The sequence below is a fragment of the Manis javanica genome, chromosome 17, assembly GCF_040802235.1.
Source record: "Manis javanica isolate MJ-LG chromosome 17, MJ_LKY, whole genome shotgun sequence".
NCBI classification, from domain to species: Eukaryota; Metazoa; Chordata; class Mammalia; order Pholidota; family Manidae; genus Manis; species Manis javanica.
In genome coordinates, this window is record NC_133172.1 from 21035381 (window position 1) to 21050693 (window position 15313).

At 40.9% G+C, this 15313-nt stretch overlaps 2 protein-coding genes across 2 annotated transcripts; one reads left to right on the plus strand and one right to left on the minus strand.

The window, feature by feature from the left end:
- Window positions 1-1360: 1360 nt before the first annotated feature.
- CEBPG (CCAAT enhancer binding protein gamma) lies at window positions 1361-12251 on the minus strand. The gene is made up of 2 exons (XM_037021688.2): window positions 12064-12251; window positions 1361-5650 (listed from the first exon to the last, which is right to left on the minus strand). The coding sequence occupies exon 2, from the start codon at window positions 5553-5555 to the stop codon at window positions 5103-5105; it is 453 nt and encodes a 150-aa protein (XP_036877583.1). The 5' UTR covers window positions 5556-5650; window positions 12064-12251; the 3' UTR covers window positions 1361-5102.
- On the plus strand, window positions 6455-14263 carry LOC108394204 (uncharacterized). Its single transcript, XM_037021425.2, has 3 exons — window positions 6455-6515; window positions 11639-12330; window positions 12672-14263. The coding sequence occupies exons 1-3, from the start codon at window positions 6455-6457 to the stop codon at window positions 12744-12746; spliced, it is 828 nt and encodes a 275-aa protein (XP_036877320.1). The 3' UTR covers window positions 12747-14263.
- Window positions 14264-15313: the final 1050 nt, after the last annotated feature.

The window sequence follows — 15313 nt, forward strand, 5'->3', positions numbered from 1 at the left end:
CTGCTGGTACACAGATACGTTCCCTAAGTTATTCATGACATTGAGCAGTTTGTCAGGAGCTGGAGCTCGCCAAATATTTCTCTAACCCAGCTAGCTGTACCTGTGGTAAGCACGGTCTGGTGTATAGGGTTTCAATATTCCCACCCCCAGGAGAAAACCAGTTAAAGTTAGGCTGAAAATCTAAATGGGCAATTTATTTGTATTAAAAAATATAGCTGACTGCATCACCCATCGTTCTCCATTTCATATCAAAACTGTCCATTTCACATAAACATCTCTGATTACTAAGCAAGTAGATTAAAAAAATAGAACAAGAAATTACAGTAACTAAATGTTCTTTGTCCCAGAGGGGCACTGAGAACATAGCTAGGACTCCGATTTAGCCCAAGTCAGTGAGTCAAAGGGCATTCTTGGAAGGTGGTGTCAGGTGGCCAGCTACCTCCTGGACCCCATGCTCCAAAGGATTCTCCAACACCCAAGTCTCCTCCAACTTCTGCAGAAATTTAAACATCTTCAGAAATACACTCCAGAAAGCTGTACAGCACTATAAGCCTTTCCAAAACTCTGGCTAGTAGTCATTCAAAGAATAATTGAGCATCTGCTGTGTGCCTATGTGATGTAAAAACACAATCCCAGCCCTCAGAACCTTTAGTCTCCTGAAGAGGCTTCACCTTAAACATATGCAAATGTATTATCTCAAACATTGAAAAGTGCCATGAAGGAAAAGTGGCATGATCCATCTTGGCTAGAAAGCCACGGGGCTGAGACTGGAAGGGTTAAAAGTGAAAAGAGATGAGGCATTCCAGACATAAAGCGGCCCTGGAGTAAAAGAACTTGGAAAAGCCCTGCAGCCAAAGCAATGTGGGAGGGAGGGAGGGAGGGAGGGAAATTAAGCCAGGAAGATCAAATGGAGCCACATCACAAGAAGACTCCTGAAGAGTCTTTCACCCAGTGTGCAGTGGGGAACAGAACATTCTGGAGAGCATGCAGTAGTCCAGAGATCACGTCCAGGCAAGAGACGATGGTGGCTTTGCATAAGGTACATGATCCAGACACATTTAGAAGGCAGAACTGAAAGGTAGTGATGCGGAAAGGCATCTGGCTTTAATTGCTGTTGCAGAGTAGCAAGACTGGGTGTTTGGGCTGCAAAAAAAGCATAAAATGTGACTCCTCACTACCAAAACATTCTCTGACAAGACCACCTTTACAGCCCCAGTTCCTGTAGACACTGCTGCTTACCTTTCAGGCCAAGAGCTGTGAGGAGTGGGGATGTTGCAGTAGAAGGATATTGAGGGTTGGTGTTCTCTGGGCAGATGTAAAATGCATACCAACTCTTCAGATACAGGCAGTGAAAAAGCAATAGGTCTAAAAGTGCTTTTATTAAAAAAAAGAGGTGGCACCTTCACAAATCATCTCTATATAAAGTTCCCCAAGACAAGTTATGGAATTCTAAATTATAACTGATTCACAAAAATGAAATGGGACACACTACTCATAGAAATAATTACAAACTGTTTTCCTTAAGGAGCAGTAAGTAGAAATCTATCTCCCAAGACATGAAAATAACATGGATCACAGGAGAAAGTATTATCAGCTCCTCGGACTACTTTTTAATGCATTTCTGTAGATTTTCCATGGCATCATGTAATGAGGTACATACTATAAATTGTATTGTTTGGAGAAAGGCCTTACTTCAACATTCCAGACACTCCATCTCAAAGCATAAACTCACCTCCCAGCACTCTGGTAAATGGAAACCATACAGACACGAAGTGACTAAGCAGAAACGCCAATTACTGCTTTCTCTATTCCAGTACACATTTCTAGATCAGACCAAGTGATAAAGAATGTAACTAAAGAGACACTCTATATGCAAAGAAAATGATGCCCCATTAAGGGAAATCTAGACTTGGATAAAAGCTACCTCTGCTTGTCCCCCCACCCCCACTTCACCCCTGCTCTGGGCTAGGAACAGGAAAGACAGCAAACAGAGCATCTCCCTGCTCTTCAGAGCTGTTTAACATTTAGACTGCTTTCTTGGTATCTAACATAAAGAAACCCACAATGAAATAGTCTTTATTCCAAAGTTTGTTTTTATTTCAAGTTCACTGAAAGAAATAAAATAATGTTTAAAAAAATAGAGTAATCTCACAAACTGAGGATAGCCAGGAACACAAAGAACAAGTGTATTTCCTGAGAGGCAGATCTAACAGCTGTAGAATGGGCTTCCTCTTTCCTAGCTTTTGTCAAACCAAAATTTTTTCCTATTTCTAAGGCATCAAAAAGCACTCTGAGTGCCAAACAGGGTTGTTCAGGTGCAGTTTCAAGCCCTCAAATGGGGATTAAAAAAAAAACATCAAAAGGTGATTTTCCTTAATACCAAATATTAAATATTAAATTTTACACACCTCTACTTTATGTGAATTTGAGAATTTCACACTCGTGACCTGAATTTTGAAAATCTGGTCATATATTTCATTAAAATCTTACTACTTCTTAGTAAGAATGTCCAAAGTATCTGAGCTCGCATCTAAATCACTGAAAGGAGCTAGACAGCATGAAGAGTGGCTTAGGTCTCACTACCTGCAGCCAAGACCAGTCAGAAAGCACCCATCCTGGGAGACTCAGATGCACCTAGAAATTTTTATTAAAGCCTAATTCCTAAACTACTGGACCTGCCAGCAAAGCAGATCAAACCCTAATGGTTCATACATAACCTACAGAGCAAAAGTTACAAAAGTCTTTTTACAATTCCCAAAGGTCTAAATTTACCCATTCCCCCTACTTGGTTTCCCTCAATTTTATATTGGTAAAATCTGTCAAACTAAAAACTTTCATTCCCAAACTCTTCAGTAAGATCGGGACAATGGTTAACATTTTTGTTCTATGCATAAATGATCGCTTTTGCTTAAGTTTAGGTTTGCATAGGTAATTGGAGAGTACAAATCAATTGTTCCAGAAGTTCCAGTCTTACTTACATTATGATTTGAAATATTGAATACACATCCCAGTGATTTCCTAAAGCTTCTTTTCCAAGAGAGTTAAGTCACTTTGTTTGGTAACCATAAATCCACGGGGACATCAATTTCTGGAATTTCTTTTGTAGTAAATAAGAAATTAAAATGTCCGTAATACCTCTTATAGATGCTTAACCATTCGAGTGACCTATCTGCATCTCCAGTTAGGTTAATTATATAACATCAAAGAGCTATTAAAGATTCAGTGGGAATCTGTGGTATCTCCTAGTTATTCAAAACATCTATTACCCCATAAGTAGATCAGTACTCCAACTGAAGTAAACTGGTGTTGGATCCTACTAGAAACCCCTATCCTGTTTCCTGGCTCCATTGGGAGTTAACCCTCCTGGGGCAGCAGTGCTCAGGTCACAACACACTGGGTTCCTGCCACATGCAGAAGGCATTCATGGCCTTGATAATGGTTTTGCTGAGTTGCAGGGTGCTGTGGTATCTCCTCCTGCCCAGGAAACAGAACAAACATTACTCTCCCACCAATCTAAGTGTGCTACTTGAGTTACATCCTGGTTACACTGTCCCAGGTTTTAGTATGAAACAATGTGACCAGCAAATGACCATGTTCAAATGATACCTGGTAACACAACTATTGAGTCAGACACGACTCAGTCTTATCACCAGCCCAGGTACAAGAAAAACAAAACAAAAACACCACAAAGCCAACAAATCTGAGCTAGAACTGTGCTAAGAACAATCAAAACTACCAACACTGACATAAGCAAGACTCTAGAGATTCCTGACTTTGGTAACTGCCATTTTTTAGTCTCACAAAAAGTCAATATCCTGAGTTTTATCAGTATTTTCTTTCTAAAATAATTTATGGGACAAAAAAGGCATACAAGCGAATAAACAAGCAGTGATACAAGTCTGGAAGAACAGCCCACCAACTAGAAAAGAACAATAAAAAACAATACAAAAAGATGTATTAAATGAAATAAATTAAAGGTTAAACCTTAAACTTTCAAGTTTCTTAGACTACTCTTTTGGGAAATGGCATGGAGTTGATGTATTTTTCTAATAATCAGCTGGTTGAGATCAAATGCCAAATGATCTTTAACAAGAAATTTTTGCCTTTAAAAATCAAGGCTGCATGGCAGATATTTGAACACAGGAGAAACTACCTACTGAAATTAATATTCAAAATACTAATCAGCTTGTGTGATCAAACTGTTATGACTTTTTTTTTTTTTTTTTACTAACTTGACTGTCAAAATGGTATCAAAAATGCTAACTTTACTAGCATCTGCAGAAACTAAAATTTTGGTACATGAATTTCTCTAAACCACTGAGGTGTTTGGGGTTTTGTTTTTATTGTTTTTAGGAAACAAAAATATTGTCAATCCAATAACCCAAAAGTACCTGAAAAGCATAATTCTAGTATGCTTTGCTTTTATTTTTTTTTTAATGTATTTGCTTCCCAAACGTTACTTGTATTTTTAAGCCAACTGGCTACATACTGCCTTAATGGGTTTCTTTAAATACAATGGATTTCTTTACTTAACCTGACTACACTATTCAAAAACTTGTACTTGTTGGGGAAAACAGTACTAATTATGCTAAAATAAGGTTTATGCCATACATATAATCACTCCAAATTAAAAACTGATTGGTTTCTACGACCCTAAGGATTTTTCATACATAATTTAGAAAAATTCACAAGTAGATTAACACAGATAGCATTCAACTTTTCTTAATCCAATTAACCATATCCATTAAAACCAAGAACCTTCTGCAGTGACCTGCCAGTTCCCCACTCCTTTTGTCAACCTAAAAAAGAAGCATTTCTTCAGAAAATGGGATTTATTAAGAACAGCAAGGTCCAGGGCATTTTTTTTTTTACCATATACCTAAAAAATTTGTGTTTTCATCCCCACAAAAATCCATGATTTAAAACCAGATATTCATGGCTAACATTTTTAGCTAATCAACTCTTCAGTGCTGATCCTAGAAAACCTTCAGTGGATCTTTGAATAATGGAACAAGACAATGTTCAGCCATTGATAAGAATGGTGTAGGTAATCACACCTTTAACGTTCAAGCCACAAGTTGTGAAGTTTGGAGGAGTGAGGTCTACTTTCCTGCATTATCAGAATTTGTTGTGTTTTCAGTGCTACTAGGTTGCACGTTATCTGCTAGGTTGTGTGCATGCTCAAGAAACAAATCTTTCAGTACACTTAATTCCTTAGTCAGCAATTTAATCTTTGCTTCCAACCGTTCGTTCTCTTCTTTGAGCTGATTCACTCTCTGCAGTGTATCCTGTGCTTTCTGCTTGCTTTTCAACCGGCTCTTTTTCACAGCCATGTTGTTCCTCTCTCTGCGCTGACGATACTCGTCACTGTTTCGATCCATAGGTGAACTCTTTTTACTTTGCTTGCTTGGAGGCACAGCTTTGCCTCCTCCCCCAGGGCCAGCAGGCATCAGCTGAGGAACCTGCTGTAAGCCACTGGCATGAGCCTGAGTGTGAATAACACTTATTCCGTTCACTCCTGGAGTACTACTGCTCTGCTGCGAGATCTTGCTCATTTGGGCACTCTCCCTTGCCAACACAGAACAGGCAGAAATGAGGCAAGGTGATCAATGGCTTCCACACTAAACTGCCAAGAAATCTTCACATGTACCTAGTTAAAAAAAATAAATTGCATTAAAATGTTTGAAATGACAAGATCAAGTAAGATTAAACTTGCATGTACCTGAGAGCAAGCCAACATTGATTATGCTGAGAAAAATCTATAGCAACTGCCAACTGTTTCAATGTTTCAGAAGTCTAAGTCATTGAATTTAGGAAGGTAAGGTAGTACAGAAGCGCCATACGGCCAGATTCAGCCCCCTGAATCCCAGAGGGTGCTGCCCATCTGTGACTTACCAAAAATGGGAGGAAAACAAAAGAACACCACCAATTAGATAGCACATATAAACTAATGGCACTTGGCAATCTGCCAGAGAGAAATTTGAGATATTTGGGTTAAATATGGAAGTTGAGTTCAATTATAGAAGAGATACTTGCAATGAAAGGGGAAGTTTCAACTGTTGTTCAAGTCAAAAAAGAATGCTAGAGGCAGAGTCCTCCCCCCAGTATTCATCAGGAATACTATATTATGATCTGTGTGTGTTCCTTATTCTCATATGCAGAGAGTAAGTCATCAAGGAAGCACCTGACTGTTCTCACAGAGCATATCTTTATGGAATATTTTACAAAGGTGTCTTTTGCTTGTTTTTATTTTTTTAATGACCTCAAATGATAGTTGGTTACAGAGCTTTCCTAAGTTAGTTTCTTGAGTCATAGATTTTAGGGGCTCTGAGACACCCAATTTGTTTCCCAATCCCACAATTCTTCTAAGAGTGTTTTTTTCTTGACATAATTAATAGACACATCTAAACACAGGCAATCTGAAAGCACAAGGGAAGAAACAACAGCTCTAATGATGCGTCCAAGGAAGTTCAAGTACTGCTACTCAGGCCAGATGCAGAGCCAGAGCAGCCACAGTACCTGCAACCATTCACGCTGCTGAAGGGGCTCAGAGGACCTGCCAATTCTGAAGCATTAGTATAGTGCTGCTGTAGAAATGAACTCACAGTTTCAGAAGCCAGTCATATTGTGGATTACTATGAATCCTACTAGGTCACTACAACTGCCTCCAGATGTGTCAAAACATAAGTACCTATTTTATCATCACAAGGCCACCCCAAGACAAACTGCCTAAGGGAACCATGTCCACCAAGAAGTCACAGCCTTCTTGAAAATTTAGAAAGCAGTGTTAAAAATCTTAAAACTGTCTTGTTCTCTTCTCACATAATTGCTAGATACATCATTAGAAAAAACCTGGAGCCAGAATTATGAAATGCCTCAAATAAGTACATCTCACAGTTAAGAAAAGCTCAGTTAGTATAAACACCAGTAGCTTCACCAAATCTTCAGCCAGGTATTTCTGTATACTTTGTTGGTCTGCTTTTATTAAATCTTTGCTTTTAAAGCAGTCCATGTATCACTCACTACTTTCTATTGTTTTTAAAGCCACACAGGCAGCCCTGAGCTAGTGGGTCATCTGTTCTTACTCCAGTAGTACCAAGGCAAGATGGAAAGCTTCTAAACCATGATGGATGGTATCTACCAAGTCTATTGTCAGTAATGGACACTGCACAATTTCCCTTGATAATTTATTATGTTGCCCACTTTTCCTTCCAGTTAAAAAGTGGTGTCAGAGCAACCTAAATGTCCATCAGTAGATGAATGGATAAAGAAGATGTGGTACATATACACAATGGAATATTACGCAGCCATAAGAAAAAAACAGATCCTACCATTCGCAACAACATGGATGGAGCTAGAGGGTATTATGCTCAGTGAAATAAGCCAAGCAGAGAAGGACAAGTACCAAATGATTTCACTCATATGTGGAGTATAAGAACAAAGGAAAACTGAAGGAACAAAACAGCAGCAGAATCACAGAACCCAAGAATGGACTAATAGTTACCAAAGGGAAAGGGACTGGGGACGATGGGTGGGAAGGGAGGGATAAGGGCGGGGAAAAATAAAGAGGGCATTACAATTAGCATGTATAGTGCGTGGGGGGCACGCGGAGGGCTGCGCAACACAGAGAAGACAAGTAGTGATTTTACAGCATCTTACTACGCAGATGGACAGTGACTGTGCAGGGGCATGTTGGGGGGACTTGGTGAAGGGGGGAACCTAGTAAACATAATGTTCTTTCTGTAATTGTAGATTAATGATACCAAAATAAAAAATAAAAAATAAATTTTAAAAAGTGGTGTCAGTATTAATTTGAGCCACCCTTCCCTCTAACAGTGTCAGTAGTCATTTATACTTTCACTCATCTAATGCAAATTGAACACTAAGTATTTTATTCAATTTTTAAGAACTTGTTTCATTTTACACCTCTTCTGGAATAGTCTTAACAATCATGATCATATTCCTCTTATTTACCTTATTTTTTATTTTCCTATGCCAATTATGTTTTTCGTCTTAAAAGCTAATCTCTAGTTAACTCGGAGATAACAAATGATCCAAAGAAGTACAGACCAGGAACCAGGTCAAGTCTTGACTTGGCTCTGACTCTGCATTTCACTTTGGACTTATCCTTTCTCTTCTATGGACCTTGATTTCCCCATTTGCAAATGAAGGATGTAGAATAAGATGCCCTCTGAGTTTGACAAAATACATGAACTTCAGTCACCAAAAACTCTTTACTACAGGTTCTAAATTCAGTAATGTTCACACTCAAAGATACAGGAATAGGGAAGGGCCCTTTTCCCACAGGCTGACTCATCATGCCAAGGCAAGTAGGCTGAACTAAATAGGCGAGGTTTTGATAATGAGCCCTTTGGCTTGAAAAACAAGGTGCAATCATCAAACTGGTAAAAATGTAAGAAAGGGAACCTTGGAGATAATAAAAAGAACCCAAAAAATATTTTTTTTGAAGTTCTTCAACCAAAGAAAATAGCTCTTGAAGTGAAGAGACATCCATTAAGAAAAATGAAACAAGTAAAGGAGGTCAAGAGCTAAATGGTCTAAGACTGAATGCTGAACAGACGACCAATTTTTGCACTGAGCAAAACAGAAGCCTCCAAAAGTTACACATTTTACAGTTTACACTTCATTTGAGCTTTTGTTCCTTCCAGAAACATTTACTGAGTACATACAATAGGCAAAAATATTATTTCAAATCTGGATACTCAACCCTAAATTTAAGTCTGGCTCCTATGTGGACAAATACTGTTCAACAGTTGATTCCACAGGAAGTAGGGTGGTGCCTTGTTTCCTTGCATGCGAATCATTCAAGCAGGAAGCAGAAAACTAAAGAGCAGCAGTTCTCAAAGTGTGGTTCCTGGACCAGCACCATTATCATTTGAGAACTTGTTAGAAATGCAAATTAACAAGCTGCCCCACCCGCAGGAATCAAGAGCTCTAGGAATTGGGCTGAACGATCTTGTCTTAATGAGACCCCCAATTGATTCTGATGACACTGAAGTTTGACAACCATTGCTACAGATTAATAATGGATCTTAAAAAAACTAAGTAAGGAACATTTTTTAAAATTTAAATGTCTTAACTCAATATTCATTCAAATTCATAACAAAATGAAAACTCCGAATGAAAGAATGAGTAAAACAAAAAAAATTTTCTCAAGTTTCATTTGGGACAATAAACCTGTCAAGAATTTTCCTAATCCACCTGTCATTTTTTCACATATGTACAACTAGATATTCCTCCCCATGCCCCCATAAAATAAATTTTTTAACTCAAACTTCCTCAGTGAAGACCTATACTCCAAAATATTCTCCCTTGTTCAAAATCCCTTGTTCACTATCACTAGTACCTGATAGTTCCCCACCACACATAAAAAAGAACTCACATCCACCACCTTTCTCCATCCCATCATGACAGAATTACCTCACACTGCCATCATCTCTCAGGGGCACTAGTCTCCTCTGGTTTAGCAGTATTCCCTCCTACCACTATCTCCACAGCAATCTTACACTCAAGAGTATGTCACACTCTCTTGCTAAAAATTCTTCTGTGGCTCTAGTGTACAGGATCAAATCCAGAGTATTAAACCCACGCTCCAGGCCCTGCTCCCTTACACTTCACACTTCAACAATACTGAACCATCATTTGGTCCCTTAAATGGTCCGTGCTTTCTTCTTTGTGCTTCTATCCAATTAGTTCCCCCATTTCCTTTTCAACTCTAGCTCCAGTTTGTCTCCCTGCAGACTAAGCTAAAGGCAGGACTCTGTCTTCGTCTCCACACGCCCAGATCTAATGCAGGGTAAGGCATATAGCCGTACTGCTCTAGAAATATATGTTGAGTACAAATTGAAAAGGCTAACAGAAAACATTTATTTGTATAAAAGTATTATATAAAAAACGAGATTCGCTAGCACTGAAATCTCCTAAAAGAAACAAGTACAATTTAATAAAGAGTGTTACTAAAATATTACAGTCTTACTACCTACCTAAAGTTCATGGTCTTTCTTAAAGGTGTACAGAAATTAAAATACAGTTCTATCTGCTACTTGTCCCCAGGCTATACAGTAAACATCATTCTTGTCTGTGGTCTTTGCTTCATATCAGCTGCAATTTTCTACTTAGTCCAGGTGGTTTCCAATTAATCACCTCAAATTCTTAGGCATGTGTTTAACAGGGTCTGACAACTCTGAACCACAAGTCAAGGTAAGCAGTCAAAACCCATCGACACCCAGATGAGTAGGATTTCTATTTAGCTGCCACTGCTTGCTTCATGACCCAAAACAGGAGTCCATGAAGGAGGGTGCTTCCCTTCAGGGAGTACTTAAGCGGTCCACTGGAGTATGAGAAGAAAATGTTCATTTGTCTTGTTTTTATGTCACCTTTTTAACCTATTTTTGATGTGATTTACAACATACAAAACATACATACACACACCATGTTTATACTTCTAATTGGATCATACACAATTTTTTTTTTAACTGTTAGGGGCTGGAAAAAACCCACAGAAGCAACCCCCTCTCAAGAATATACAATAAATCTGGATTGTGGCTACCTGCATTTAGCATTACTGTGATCAGGTGAGGCAATCTTGGTCCAGAAGACCAAATTCAGCCCCACAAAGTCCCATTTGTTTTTATCAGGAACTCACCACACGCTGTTTAAAACCCTAGGGATGAAACCACCGCTCCAAGATCAGACAACCTTACTGACAGTCATCATATGATCTTGAAAACGTAGAGAATGTTTCAATTGTACCTGTTTTTGTGGTAAATATTAAAAATGGCTGCATTAGCCAAGTGTGCCCACCAGAAGGAGGAATCAAGAAATTGAAAAATTCCTCAGTTCATTAGCATCTTGTAATTATCTTTGTTTACAGAAAGTCTTTCCAGAAACAGAATCAACTTAAAGAACTTAGCCCAAATACTACTCAAGTGGTAATAACTCACCAGAATTTAACTTTTAAACATCAAGAACTTCAAGATGCATAATTTCTTAGTAATGCAAGCCCTTACAGTATTTCTTTCAATAATTTCTTTAGGAATCATATATCCTCCCTGAATTGAAGGACAATCTCTTCAAACAAGGATTCAACTAAGTGTTGGCTCAGAAAATGAACTACCAATTTTTGTGTAATCCATCAACATTAAAACCTTCCTGAAACTGACACATTTTAAAATACCAGATTAAGTATAAACCTCAGATAGGAGGAAACCAAACAAATTTAACCTTCCGAAAAACAAAAAGACACAAGCTTACTTAGAACAGAGATTACCTTCCCCTTAAACATGCATTTCCATCCTCTCCATCTAGACACCTCTGCTTGCTATTTTCCGTACTGTTTCCAACCATGCTAACCAAGTGCTACATTTTATGTTCTTGTCTTTTCTGTTCAACTCGTGGTCGCTGTACGATTATCTCACCTATGTTCAACAGTGAATTGCAGGACATATTTAAATTATAGTTCCTTAAGTAAGCATATTATTTCTGTAATGTCACGTACTTAAAAATCAACTGTTTTCCCTATATTATCACTCCATTAACTTCTAGGCATTATTCTCGACTAACCCACACTGGGCAGCTCTGGAGGGGCAGGAAATAGCCTGTGTGGCACTAGAGTAAGACACGGTCCACCTTCTGCTATTCTGGGAATACCCTTTATCCCCGGGGGCCAACACGAGCCTGGCTTGTCACAACTGCCCGTTTCACAAACGGAGAGCCGGCTTCTGGAGGGGCACACCGCGTCCTCCACCCCGTCCCGGGCCGGCAGCGAGGGGGCGCCCGGGGGAGCGCGGGGGTCGGGGGTGGCGTCGCTGGGCCGCGGCCAGGGATGAGCTCAGCGGCCCGTCGGGTGTTGCCGGCAGGTTGCATCAGACGCTAAGCGGGGCCACCGCCCGCGCCGCGGGCCGCCCTGGGCCTTCCCGGCGAGCTGGCCGCCTCAGGCCGGGCTGGGTCTCCTCGCGCCGGGTCCGCGCCCACGCGAGCGGCCGGCTGCGCCGCGGCCTCCACCTTCTCCTCCCTCAGCCCGCCCGCCCGCGGCTTCCTTACCTGCGCCTCCAGACCGCCTGTGCCCAGGCGGCCTCCACTTCGAGCGGCCCCGCGCGGCGCGGCCCAACCCGACCCAGGCCTCGCAGCCCGCGAGTCAGCGAGGAGGAGCGACGGTTACGAAACCGGCAGCCTCCGCCCGTTCCGCCGCCACCGGCTACCCCTCTTCGCCGGGCCCTCGCACGCTGCCGCCGCCGCCACGACCAATGGGAGCGCCGGCCTGTGGACGGCGTGCCCTCCCCTCGCGACGAGCGGCGCCGCCAGCCAATCGTGAGCGTCTTAGCTGAGGGAGGCGGGCACGTGGGGGAGGTGTTGGCTGCGCCGCGACTCGGCGGGGTGGGCGGGTGTAGTGCGATCTGACTGCTGCGGGTGGGGTCGCCCGCGGTCTCTGGGACACGCGCGCGCGGGGCTGGGGTCGGAGCTGCTAGCGACCCGCTTTTGGAAAGGTTCTGTGAAAGTTGGAGGCGTTGGAGAACCGTAGCCTTGTGAAGGCAGCACCTGTCTTTGGAAAGCAGTCTCCTGAGGTGTTTCTTTGAATCACCGATTTGTGTTGTGGTTCACCAAGTCCTCGGGGAGCCCTGGGCGTCTCTCAGAGGTACGGTTTCCCGCAGCCGCCCACCGGACTCGCCTCCCGGGACGTGGGGCGCGCGGCCGACGCCGGGCAGCGCCCATCGGATGGAGCCTGAGGGAAGTCCTGGACCTCTCACTGCAGCGGAGCAAACTGCAAACTTGTTGAAAAACGACTGAAGCAAAAGTTTTCCAGCCTAGTAGGTTAGTATTGATATCACATTGGCGAACACCGCAAACTGTAGCTCGTTGTTAAGGGAAAACGAATTGAATTTCCACGATCGATTTCCGTGTGGTGTCTTGCAGGTGAGACTGAGAGATGTGATCTCAAAAAGTGAAAGGCAATCCAATCCGGGTGTATTTATCTAAAACAATTCACAGGAGGATCCGAAAGCGTTTTAAGACCAGGAAGCAGCGCGCTCAGTGGAGGACAAGAGCCCGCCCGATAGGTTTGATTGCTTCCTCTTTAGCAACCTTATCGTCCAAAAAATACAGAGTCTTTGAAAGGGGAAACATTTCTTCATCGCCATGGCACCAGCTCTCCGCAATAGGACTGTTTCGAGGAATCAGTAGTAAACAGATGATAAAACATTTGCAAAAAACAGATTAAAAAATAAACATAAAAAGGGATACAACTAAAATTGAAGCACACTTGGTAGAATGGCACAATATCATCAAAACGTTTTGGCCCTCTGTGTTGTCAACTGAAATTTCTTTGATCAAGATTTTAGCACTATTAAAATGGGACTGTATTTTATTACTCACAAAATAATAATTTTACCCTCAACATTCACTAATCACTTAAAAATTGTGTAGGTGTATTAATTTATCCTCTGATTTTACCAACCCTCTGCCAAGGTGCTTCAGCACTCTCTGTGTCTCCCTGGGCAGGGCTTCTTCTCCACTCAGCAGGCATAGTCAATGCCAAGGAGACTATTTCCTCTTCAGCTGGTAGCTGGTAATTCTACCCAGTTCACAAATATTTATTTGGCACTAACTATGTGCTAAGCTGTGAGCTAAGAGCTGGGGATGTAGCAATGAACAAGACAACTACTACCCCTGCCCACATGGAGCTTACACCAGAGACAGAGACATATTCAGTAATAAGACAATTTTTCTGTTAGCATTTTCATAGATACTACGAGAAGGAAGTACAAGATGCTGTGAACAATTATAAAGAAGAAAACCAAACTTGGTCTGTGGGTCTGGGAAGGCCTAAAAGATGAATAGAATTTGGCTAGGTGGCACTGATAAAGTGGCTGTGTCTGTGAGAGGGAATGTCTTATCTAAAGATCTTGTGATGGGAGAAATATAAGGCTAAAGCACAATGCCCCAGTGGAGACCTGTGAGGTACACAGGGACTTGTGGCCTAAGAATGGCTCTGATTTTTACCCAGAGATGTGAAGCCTCAAATTTGCTCTCACCATAAGGAAATGAGAGCCTAGTAGGGGCTGTCTGTGCCTTAAAGAGATCCACCATGTTACTTTATTGCAAGTCAAAGGATTTAGGCTTACACGTATGCAAGAGACCTAAACGGTCATAGAAGAAAACTTCACTGCATAGATCTTTGCCTCATTGATACCCAATAGGTATTCTACAAATCCAAAGAATTTTGTAAATAAATACTACATTAAAATCCTTTCCAAAGTACTTGAAAAATAGGATGTCCTGTTAGTTGAATATGCTACTTACATGAGAGCTACTATGATTAACTATCTTAGTTACCTACCTAAGTATGGACTCTAGTGTTCAGGTTATTCTGTGTACAGCTTCACCTCATAAGGGTTATATAACCTTGGGTGAATTAAACTCTGTTATCTTGAATGAAGATAACAACAGTATCTGCCTATTAGGATTTCTGTGAAGATTAAAGGAGTTAATATATGTTAGGCGCCTAGAACAGTGCCTGCCTGGTATATGGTCAGCACTCAGAAGTGTTAGCTATCATTACCATGATGCTCATACATGAATTCTAAACAAATTATATCCATGGAATTATGGTGGACTAAAATACCAAAACAAGGTCAAAATGTGCTTAATATTGTTTTGCTGATTCAGACACTGACATGTGCATAATATTGCAGGTTTGGTGTTGACCGCAAATTGTGTCCCAAAAGGTGTTTTTTAGAATAGTTCCCTTAGTTACAATGTCTTTTTCATTTGTTTCAATAAAATCGAGAAGAGGAAAAATTTAGTAACTCTAAATCTCCTCTTGTTTGAAAGCCAGATCAATAAAAGTTTACTGTGCAAACTTAACTATCTTAAAAGTGTCTCAAGTACTTATGATAATACTTAAGTATTTAGTGTAAATGTATATTTGGAAAATTTCTGAAAAGTTAACATACCAAATTAACCAGCTTTAACAGGAGATCTGGACTGCAGCTATAACTTTTGAGAACTGAAATAATGTCTGTCACAGGTTTGTATCTCAGTGGGTATCTATTGTGGTATATTAGAAATAATGTCACACTGATTATCAATTATTCTGCACTGGTTAAGGCTGTTTTGACTGGAAGTAATCCCTGACTAGTCTTAGCAAGAAGAAAGACTTGGTCAAAGATTTTAGGGCATTCTTCATGAAATGCAACAGCTATATCGGAACCAAGAACTCATATGCTCAAATGCCTCCATGTCTGTCTCTGTCTCCCTGTGTATGTATTTTGTGTGTGCCTATTGGTTGCATTAC

Coding starts and splice junctions, on each gene's coding strand:
- CEBPG (XM_037021688.2), bottom strand. CDS start 5,555: ATGAGCAAGATCTCGCAGCAGAGCAGTAGTACTCCAGGAGTGAACGGA.
- LOC108394204 (XM_037021425.2), top strand. CDS start 6,455: ATGCGTCCAAGGAAGTTCAAGTACTGCTACTCAGGCCAGATGCAGAGC. Junction 6,516..11,638: donor GCAGAGCCAGAGCAGCCACA/GTACCTGCAACC, acceptor CACTAGAGTAAG/ACACGGTCCACCTTCTGCTA. Junction 12,331..12,671: donor AGCGGCGCCGCCAGCCAATC/GTGAGCGTCTTA, acceptor GGTTTCCCGCAG/CCGCCCACCGGACTCGCCTC.